Source organism: Sinocyclocheilus anshuiensis, unplaced genomic scaffold, assembly GCF_001515605.1.
Source record: "Sinocyclocheilus anshuiensis isolate Anshui unplaced genomic scaffold, SAMN03320099.WGS_v1.1 scaffold883, whole genome shotgun sequence".
Taxonomy (NCBI): Eukaryota; Metazoa; Chordata; class Actinopteri; order Cypriniformes; family Cyprinidae; genus Sinocyclocheilus; species Sinocyclocheilus anshuiensis.
The window spans coordinates 456,370-466,784 of record NW_015547678.1 but is presented as its reverse complement, the minus strand read 5'-3'; the positions used below and the strand labels follow the sequence as shown (position 1 = coordinate 466,784).

General features: G+C 44.3%; 1 protein-coding gene across 6 annotated transcripts in view; it reads left to right on the top strand.

The window, feature by feature from the left end:
* The window catches only part of LOC107703059 (arginine-glutamic acid dipeptide repeats protein-like), a 177,021-nt gene extending 166,846 nt beyond the window's left edge, over positions 1–10,175 (top strand). For 4 of the 6 annotated variants that reach the window (XM_016505553.1, XM_016505554.1, XM_016505552.1 and 1 more), the window contains 11 exons: positions 1,986–2,148; positions 2,462–2,554; positions 3,144–3,343; positions 3,448–3,609; positions 3,707–3,820; positions 4,373–5,754; positions 7,085–7,307; positions 7,424–8,144; positions 9,374–9,544; positions 9,621–9,801; positions 9,897–10,175. In XM_016505553.1, coding sequence (XP_016361039.1) covers positions 1,986–2,148; positions 2,462–2,554; positions 3,144–3,343; positions 3,448–3,609; positions 3,707–3,820; positions 4,373–5,754; positions 7,085–7,307; positions 7,424–8,144; positions 9,374–9,544; positions 9,621–9,801; positions 9,897–9,930 — 3,444 coding nt within the window. In that variant the 3' untranslated portion in view covers positions 9,931–10,175. The remainder of the gene's footprint in view (positions 1–1,985; positions 2,149–2,461; positions 2,555–3,143; positions 3,344–3,447; positions 3,610–3,706; positions 3,821–4,372; positions 5,755–7,084; positions 7,308–7,423; positions 8,145–9,373; positions 9,545–9,620; positions 9,802–9,896) is intronic. The other 2 variants (XM_016505555.1, XM_016505557.1) reach the window with 1 other exon arrangement.
* Positions 10,176–10,415: the final 240 nt, after the last annotated feature.

Genomic DNA, 10,415 nt, shown 5'->3' with positions numbered 1-10,415 from the left:
GAACAGTTTTGATCTGCACATTTCAATTAAATTTCACATCAGGAAGCCTGCCATCCTTTGGCCTGCACCTGCGCCCTGACCGATCCCGCCAAAAAGCCTTTTGCTCTCAGACGCGGGCCCGGGCCTTTCGCTATTGCACGTTCCTCTCATCATATCGGATAAATAACCCGCAGGAGCTGGGCTAATTCTTAAGAGTTCTAACAAGACATTAACTCTCAGGTGTTTTCAATGGCTTGTTTAGTTCAGTGGCTGGGATACTTGAAGTTGATATCTGTCAGACTTGTGTTTCTCATTTGGCAAGCATTTGTACCACCCACAAGTAATTGATGTAATTGTGATAATTAATATTCCTCCTACGTGTGTCCATTGGGCCACTCAAATATGGGATACTCTGTGTCTAATGCATGTAGAAACATTTTGAGAACATTTCTCTACTGCTCAGTAAGCATTTTTTATCTTTTTGTGAATTTTTCATGAATTTCAATGTTTCCTCCAATGGCATATTCTGATCGCTCCATTATTTTTAAGACCAAAAAGTGGGTTTAAATTTGAAATGCCAAAGCCTTTGCTTTAATGTGACTTTCCAAGTGCTTCTTGATGAAAATGATGCTGTACCTTGATTGCTTTTGGAAAAAGGGGCAGTCAAACTCATAAGAAGCTGTAAGTGCGAGACTTATCTTGTGTGTTTGCCCATGTCAGACATGGTAGCTTAGCAGGCCAGCCTCAGTTTTATAGTCTTTCCATCAGACTGCTGCAGCTTTTTTTGTGATTTATGTAAATGTAATTCATATACTCAAGTGCAGGCATCCGAAGCGAATCTATATGGTTCAGCAAAATTCACTCAAGCAATAAAATGGCCTATGAATAGTCTGATAGGATTCGAAGTACATGTTTTTCTGCTTGCTGCCAAGAATAGTTTAAAGTGTTTGCCGTGAAGCTGTTAATGTGTTGGGGAGAGCAGCATTTTAATGACCAATTTATGTCAAGAAGAACAGCCGAAGCAAAGAGGGAAAGCAATCAATACGCATTAAAGATACCCAAGCCCCATTCAGCCTGAGTTTAACAGACCCTGTCAAACCCCATGACTGTCCTCTTCACTCATTCCTGCACCATTAAAACATTAAAGCATGTTAAAAGCTTAGCCATTGACATGCCAGCCGTTCCAGTGCAGTGTCTTGAAATGAATATCCAAAATCAGGCAAATGATTCTGTTAGAAAAAAACTGAAAGGTACAAAAGAGAAACAAGAGGAACCACCGCAGGAAAAGTGCATAATTGCTTCTCCACCAGACAGCGGTTTCAGGGCATGTGTATTTTGAGTGTGTCCAGAAAGCGACAGTAAATTTGCGCAGGCTGCCTCAGCAAAGCGTCTTCTGATCCATGATTGCATGTGTTAATGTTTCAGTAGGGTATTGATTTCCTGGCTGGCTTTTGTGCTCGGGATTTATATGCCTTACTCCCTGGCAAGCGTGCCCTCTGAATGTTTGATTAAAGTTCAATTGACTCTTCTAGCGCAGGGGCTTGGAGCCATTTCACTCCCTATTTGTAGCGCCAAAGCTCTCCCTGACATGTTCCTTTGTTTCCATTCAAGCGCCTGCCACCCAGGCAGCCACCAATGTACTGATCCTAATATCCCAGCATTCAGAGAGCTTCGCTGCCTTATCCTGGGACAGTCACAGCCACGACACAACATGCCGGCCTGCTGGCAAACCCGGCATGGATTCTTTGTCCAGGACTCTGTACTTTCTCCCTTCCTTTCTGTCTGTCATCAAAACTAAACTGATGTTTTTCAGTGCCAGCTGCCTTATCAGTTTGACATTTGAGGTCTTTTTGTTCGCTTCTCAAGTCAGATTCACATCCAACAGATCAACATTATTTTTGTATAGTAGTTGAAAAGTTTCTTTGTTCAGTTTCATGCACTGATGCTGTCTGAGTGCTTGTAAAAACAGCTGGCTCATGAGATTGTTTTTGTGTTTTGTCTCACAGGGGGAGTTGATCACCTTTTACTATTACTGGAAGAAAACCCCGGAGGCTGCTAGTTGCAGAGCCCACCGCAGGCACCGCAGACAACCCGTCTTCCGCCGGATCAAGACCCGCACCGCCTCCACTCCCGTCAACACTCCCTCCCGCCCACCTTCCAGCGAGTTCTGTAAGTGCTATCTGCCTCACTTCCCCCTAGAAACAGAGAACAGACTCTTGTCACAGCTAAACATGACATCCCTGAAACTCTCAAGACTAATATGGCTTTTCAGAGCATAGATCCCTCTCTGTGATTCTTCAAAGTAAACAGCTGAAATCTCATATCCGATAAGAGACGCAACAGGGAGGGATCGCTCTTATTGTGTGTACTGTACTTGTCTCTTCAAAGAGCCACTGATAATGTGTTAAGTGTAGCAGGCTTGTCTTAAAGAGACTGTAGTTGTGAAATGACATTCATTAACCAGCATGTTTATCTTTTCCAGTGGACTTGAGTTCAGCCAGCGAAGATGACTTTGACAGTGAAGACAGCGAGCAGGAACTGAAGGGCTACGCCTGTCGTCACTGTTTCACTACCAGTGAGTGCTTGATTTATGATCATATTAAACTATCAAATCATGTTGGTATTTAGACAAACAGTACAGCTGTGATACTGCTTTTATGCAGCAGTTCAATGAACAAGTTAATATCGAGTGAGAGAAACAGCAAACAATGTGTTTTGTCAGTCCTTCGGTTGTTCAGGGGTGAAATGGAGGTATTACCCTAATATAGTGATAGTATGAGACAGGTGAAGACTCTATACGAGTTCTCCCTTCAGAAGACTTAAATAATCCCCTCTGCAGGCCTGTAATTAGTCTCAGTTTGAGAGTGCTCTGATGCTCGGCCCCGTCCCTCATCTGGCAGATGGACATCAGAGCGTGTCATTTCTAATTTAATCCAATCCGACACTTACTCATCTGTTTTTTGCCTCATTAAATCCTCTAACCTGTTGGATGCAGTTGGCATTCCTATCACTCTCACTTCTGATACGAAAACATTCTCAGCATGGATGAGTAAAAGTCTTTGACCTTAGCATGTCCATGAGGTGTTTGGCTAGGCCTGGAGCACTTCCTGTTAGTGTGATGTTTAATAAGCAGAGCTCAGCTGAACTTGAACTTGTGTTTACAGCCTCCAAGGACTGGCACCACGGGGGTCGCGAGAACATCCTGCTGTGCACCGACTGCCGGATCCATTTCAAGAAGTACGGCGAACTACCCCCCATTGAGAAGCCTGTAGACCCGCCACCGTTTATGTTCAAACCTGTCAAAGAGGAAGACGATGGGCTCAGTGGGAAGCATAGCATGAAGACTCGACGGAATCGCGGCTCAGTAAGACACCAAACTTTATTCCTTTTTAGTGGCATTTTAACTGCATATAATGTGTTTTAGCATTATTAGCAGTGTTATATTAGATATTTTATTATTCGGTTCAGATGTCAACGCTACGAAGTGGCCGCAAGAAGCAAACCGCCAGCCCAGATGGCAGAGCCTCACCAACCAATGAGGATCTGCGGTCCAGCGGGCGAACCTCACCCAGTGCAGCCAGCACCTCCAGCACTGACAGCAAGACTGACTCGATGAAGAAACCCAGCAAGGTACGATCTACATGACCAGACTATAGCAATCAAAATCACACTGAGCATCACAGGACCTTGTTTTCAGAGGAAACATGTTTTAATTTTGTCAAAACAGAAGACAAAGGAAGAGGCGCCATCGCCTATAAAGAGTGCCAAACGTCAGAGAGAGAAAGGAGCCTCGGATACAGAGGAGTCCGAGAGGGCAAGCGCCAAGAAGTCTAAAATGCAGGTAAGTGAACTCCTACTAAACAAGCAGCCTATTATTATAAATTATTTTGTATACGAGTAAGTGTATCTCTAAACAGAAACAGCTTGGACAGATTTTTTTTCTTTTAATCAGTTATTTTCGATACTTCTCAATTTGTGCTGCTGCCTCAAAGATGGTTGTTTGATGAGTACTTCTAAAGATCTCAGTGATAATGTGCCTAAATTATTGTTATTTTGGAAATGTGGGATTTGTTTGGGAGAAAAATTATCAACTAGAGGTTTTCTTGGAAGAACAGTTCTCCATTAATCCAAAAGACATGAATAAACTTTGACTAAAGTTCACTGAAGGGTTCATGGCAGTTCTATTTGACCCAGAGTCCAGTGAAGATGCTAGAATTTACAGTTGTATTTAATTTGGCATTACCTATGGTAGCAATGGCAATTAATATCCTTTAAATGTCAGGAGTTCACATTACAACTCAAGCACTGTGATATGCAACCATTATTCGGTCATTAGTAACTGCCGCTATGGCCAAGTTTATTGACCCTTCCTCCTCCTTTCCATCTTCTGCAGGAACGGCCAGACTCACCCTCGGAGTGTGAAGGAGAGGGAGAGGGTGAGAGCTCGGACGGTCGCAGCGTAAATGACGAGGGTAGCAGCGATCCCAAGGATATTGACCAGGACAATCGCAGCTCCTCTCCCAGCATCCCCAGCCCACGTGACAACGAGAGTGACTCCGACTCCTCGGCGCAGCAGCAGATCCTCCAGGGCCAGCACCCTCCAGTCATCCAGTGCCAGACAGGGGCTTTACCCCCGGCCCCTCCTTCCGCGGCCACAGCCTCCACACCACCCGCCTCAGGCACGCCTTCGCTGTCCTCTCAGCCATCCCCATCTATCCCCCCTACCTCCATGCCTCCTCAGCAGATACCTCCAGCAGGTCCACTGGCTCTCATCCAGTCAGGAGCACAGAGACTGCCCTCACCTCATTCCCCACTGCAGGGCCTGCCTCAGCCACCTCCACCCTCTCAAACCGGCCCTCAGTCCCTGCAGCCTCCACTACATGGCCCCATGCCGCCCATGGGCCACCCTCTGCAGGCCGGGCCATCACACATGCCTCACCCTCACGCTTTACCCGCTCAGTCCTTCCCAATGGGTCAGTCTCAGGTCCCCCCTTCAGCTCTCTCGGGTCAGACCCAAGCCACCTCCCTGTCTCAACAACAGCGACCTCACACCCCTCCATCCCAGTCACAGTCCTCCTCACAGAGCGGCAGCCAGCCTCCCAGAGAGCAGCCTCTCCCGCCCGCACCATTGCCTATGCCCCACATCAAACCTCCACCAACCACCCCCATCCCACAAATGCCAAACCCTCAATCACACAAGCATCCCAGCCACCCCCCATTCCCGCAGATGCCTTCCAACTTGCCTCCTCCGCCAGCCTTGAAGCCCCTCAGCTCTCTATCCACACATCACCCTCCCTCCGCCCATCCACCACCCCTTCAGCTCATGTCTCAAAACCAGCAGCTTCAACCTCCACCCATGCAACCTCCAGTGCTCACCCAGTCCCAAAATCTTCCAGCGACAGGAAGTCAAGTGCCCCCTCCGGCTCCTCCGCTCCCTTCCTCTTCCTCTGCCTCACACGCGGCGCCTTCTCAGCCCCCATTCCCTCCTCATTCCTTCATGCCAGGCAGCTCACCCGTCCTGTCACCCTCCACCGCACCCTCCTCTGTGGCGAGCTCAATGTCTGCGCTGCAACAACCACCCTCCTCCATATCCATGCCCCTGCCTGCATCAGTCACCGTGCCCTGCCCGGGACCCTCCACTGTGCCACCTGTACAAATTAAAGAAGAGCCTCTGGATGAGGCGGGGGAGCCAGAGAGTCCTCCACCACCACAGAGGAGTCCTTCACCTCCACCCACCATCATCAACACTCCCAGTCATGCCAGCCAGTCAGCACGGTAACAATTTGTTATATTTATTAAACACATTAATATTTTTATTATAACCAAACATAATAAACAAAAAAAACATAATCAAATAATAATGTATTATTATTTAAAAAAATTGCAAATGATGATAAAATTATATTGGATTGCATTTATTAGAATGATATATTAATTCATAATTTTTGATTGTAATAAAAAAACAAAATTAAAATAATCTGTAATTTTAAAACAAATTTAAAAATACATATTTTATGACATTTATTAAAATGATATATAATAATATTATAATACATATCATAAAAAATACTATATATACCTGTATTAGGGATGTCCCGATCTGGATATTTGTGCCTCCGATCTGAGTCATTGAATATGGCACAAGTCCCAATCCGATACTTGTATATTCCTATAGGGATGTATGTTTGTTGCACACTACAGGTACATTCAAGTTATTAAAATCAATCCAATGTATACAGAGTTGTGCAGAGAGTAAAATAAATATATGTATGTTTATGTATATGTATATATATTACAGAACAAAATACACTCTCTCTCTATGTGTATATATATATATGCACACACTGTATACAACACATTGGCAGATGTAAACATGTTACCATGGTATACATTGTAAACAGACTTTTTCACAATTATGAATATTGGACAACTGAAAATAAACTTCTTGTATTTTATATGTATAATAAGCAGAGTAATTGCAACATAAAGTGGAGATACGGTCATTTTATCAGTCATGGCATCAGTCATTTGCCTTTTTATTATAAATAAAATATATTTATTAAAATTGTATATTAATAATTATACACATTATCAGGTTCTGTGTGCAAAATGTACTTGTTTAAATGTTGTTAAATAGCACTATTAATGTAGTGTCCTAATTAAACCTGCTTCAGCTCCTCTGAAGTCATCAAGCGTGGACAGAACACAGATTAATGACTGCATCATTGCAGTGAAAGCCTCCATCAGAACATGAGCTTGTCTTTGTAGAGCTACTGTGGCCTTGTCTCATACTCCCTTGCAGTGAATAGCAATAAGCTCACTAATGCACAGAGAGAGCAGCTCATTATGGCACTGGCAATTTAAAAAGACTGATTGAGTGGCTCTAGTATAGTATAAACGAGAGGACATGTCAGAGGTTATTTATTTGTCACAAAGTAATTGCATTGCTTTTCAAATGGCTGCAAATTCAGCCTGTGAAAAGATTCCTGCATTTCCATAGCTTATGTGTCACATAAGAAGAAAGGTTGCACACTGCAAAATGACTCCCGACAGTATTCATTCTCAATGATTATTCTGATGGTCTTTCCATCTATCCTGTTTACAGGTTCTATAAGCATCTGGACAGAGGTTACAACACATGTGCCAGAACAGACTTCTACTTCACACCACTGGCCTCATCAAAACTGGCAAAGAAGCGGGAAGAGGTGCTGGAGAAAGCCAAGAGGGAAGCGGAGCAGAAGGCACGAGAAGAGAAAGAAAAGGAGAGGGAACGAGAAAAAGAAAGGGAGCGGGAACGGGAGAGAGAGAAGGAGGCTGAGAGAGCTGCTGTAAGTTTTGGTCTAATGTGTTGCATAACAGTTGAAATGCAACTTTATTTGATGGTTTCAGCTAAAATTGTTCAGTATCGTTTGCTTACTCCTGAATATCCTCTCTGTCTTTACAGAAAGCTTCCAGTTCTTCTCATGATGGTCGCATGGGTGAACCCCCGATGGCGGGATCGGCTCATATGCGGCCATCTTTTGATCCGCCACCCACCACCATTGCCACTGTGCCCCCTTACATCGGGCCTGACACGCCCGCCCTGCGCCAGCTCAGCGAGTACGCTCGTCCCCACGTCATGTCCCCCACCAACCGTAATCATCCCTTCTTCGTCTCGCTCAACCCCACAGACCCTCTCCTGGCCTATCACATGCCCGGCCTGTACAATGCAGACCCCAGCATGCGCGAGCGTGAGCTGCGGGAGCGAGAGATGCGGGAAAGGGAAATCCGCGAGAGGGAGATGAGAATGGAGAGGATGAAGCCGGGCTTCGAGGTCAAACCTCCAGAATTGGACTGCCTGCATCCTTCCGCCAACCCCATGGAGCACTTTGCCCGACACGGGCCCATTGGTCTCCCGCACATGGCTGGCCCACATCCATTCGCCTCCTTCCACCCGGGCCTGAATCCACTGGAGCGGGAACGGCTGGCACTAGCCGGACCGCAGCTACGGCCTGAGATGACGTACCCCGAACGGTTGGCCGAGAGGCTACACGTCGAGAGGATGGCCTCTGTGGCTAACGACCCCATCGCACGGCTCCAGATGTTCAACGTGACGCCACACCACCATCAGCACTCGCACATCCATTCACACCTACACCTGCACCAACAGGACCCGCTGCACCAAGGTGAGGGACCTTTCACTCTAATGTTGTGTGCTGTATTGTTGTATTAGGCCCATATGGAATCTCATGCATATCTCTTGCGTTTATGCGATATATTGACTAATTTGATTATGCGTTCAGCTGCAAATAAGCAGCTGTGAGAACATACTTGTTTGAATCCATTCCACAGAATTCCATCACGTAAAATAGCCCAAAAAATTTGAAAAATGTCCACATATTCCATCTTGGCCACTGAAGATTGTTTAAAAAAAAAAAAAAAAAGCAATGACTTAAAGGGGTAATTCACACAAAAATGAAAATTTTGTGATTAATTACTCACCCACATGTCGTTCCAAACCCGCAAGACCTTTGTTCATCTTCAGAGTACAAATAAAGATACTTTTGGTGAAATCCGAGATTTCATCAAAAATAATTTTATTTGTGTTCCGAAGATGAACGAAGGTCTTACGGGTTTGAAACGATATGAGGGTGAGTAATTAATCACAAAATTTTTATATTTGGGTGAACTATCCCTTTAATTTCCATGCTATAAAAAAACTATAAAATAGGGATGCACTGATATTAAAATTCATGTTATGAACAGTAAATGGCCAATAAATGTTTAAATTCTGTATTTTTTTCTAAATAAATTTGAAGTATGGTATTTGCTAAATATTATATTTAACAGTTTTATTCAATCGTTTTTTAAATAAAATAGGGATGCACCAGTTTTTTTCCTGGCCAAATTTCTTATATTGGCAATTCTTATATTGCTGGTAACCGATAAATGGTTGATAGTAAAATTCGAAGAGATTTTTTTCAAATTAAATTTGCACTAAAACAAAAAATAAATATGAATGTAGACATCACATGCATTAATTTGAAGCATCACAATAATGTACAGTATAAAAGATATTCATGTTGAATTTGGCTAAAGACTAAGTGTTATAACATTTTAAATGGTTAAGTGGTAGATGACTGCAAAGGGAATGTAAATATAAAAATCAGGGGATTACCATGTACAGTTTAAATATTTAATATTGGCTGATTCTTTTTTTTTTTTTTTATCTCCAAATATTGGCCAATAACCAATATGGTACTGATATGTCATGCATCCCTACTATTAAATGTTGTTGCACACTTGTCTTGTAAGCATGATGTTCATTTTGAATGTCAGTGCTGTGAATAGTAAATATATGTTTCTATATAATATTGACTCTGTACCATTACAAAAAGCTGCTGACACGGAGAAGGTGGTGGTGAATGTCTTGTGTGTCCCCCAGGTTCTGGGGCACATCCGCTCATAGACCCGCTGGCCGGCGGACCGCACCTCGCCCGGTTCCCCTACCCACCCGGAGCCATCCCCAACCCACTGCTCGGACAGCACCCGCACGAACACGAGATGCTCCGGCACCCTGTGTTCGGTAAGACACGTTCATGAGCAGCTTCTCGATCATTTGTCCAGGCATTGACTAATCAGTCTTCCCGTGTCATCGGTAGGCGCTCCATATCCCAGAGATCTCCCAGGTGGGCTCCCACCACCCATGTCAGCGGCACACCAGCTGCAGGCCATGCATGCACAGTCTGCAGAGCTACAGAGACTGGCCATGGAGCAGCAGTGGCTACACGGTCATCACCACATGCACGGAGGCCCTCTCCCAGGACAGGAGGACTATTACAGGTCAGTCCCGCAGCCAAACATTTGTTAGAACGTGCATGTGCTTCAAACATCTGTCATAATACCGTACGTCTCTCTCTTCTCTCACTATTTTCCAGCCGGTTGAAGAAGGAAAGCGACAAGCAGCTGTGATCAACCGCGGACTCCCAGAGGAGCAGCAGGACACAGGAGGTCACAGCAGAACAGTCACACACGGGAACTCGCGTGTCCTAGGAACGTTTCATGGATTGTCTGAGGAACCTTCTTTCTGTTGTCAGCTTTCTTCACTATTCCAGACTTTTTTTTTTTTTCGGGGGGTTATATATGGTTCAAGTTTTGAAAGCGTATTCAAGACTGATTGTGACTTTCCTGCATGAACATACTCTGAGAAGCTTCCCTGACGTCTTTTGTAGGTGCTAGAGAACCAGATACTTTGTCACTGTGCTAATTGGGGGAAAAACAGAGGAACAGAACAGTCGGGCCATTATATCTAAAAAGTGCTATCTTAAATTCAATGTTTATTTTAATACATTGTAGGCGGTAATGTTAAGAAAAGCTGCAGCATGGCGTTTTTTTTGAGTCTGTAAATAGTATATAAATATATATATATATATATATATATATATACACGTATATAA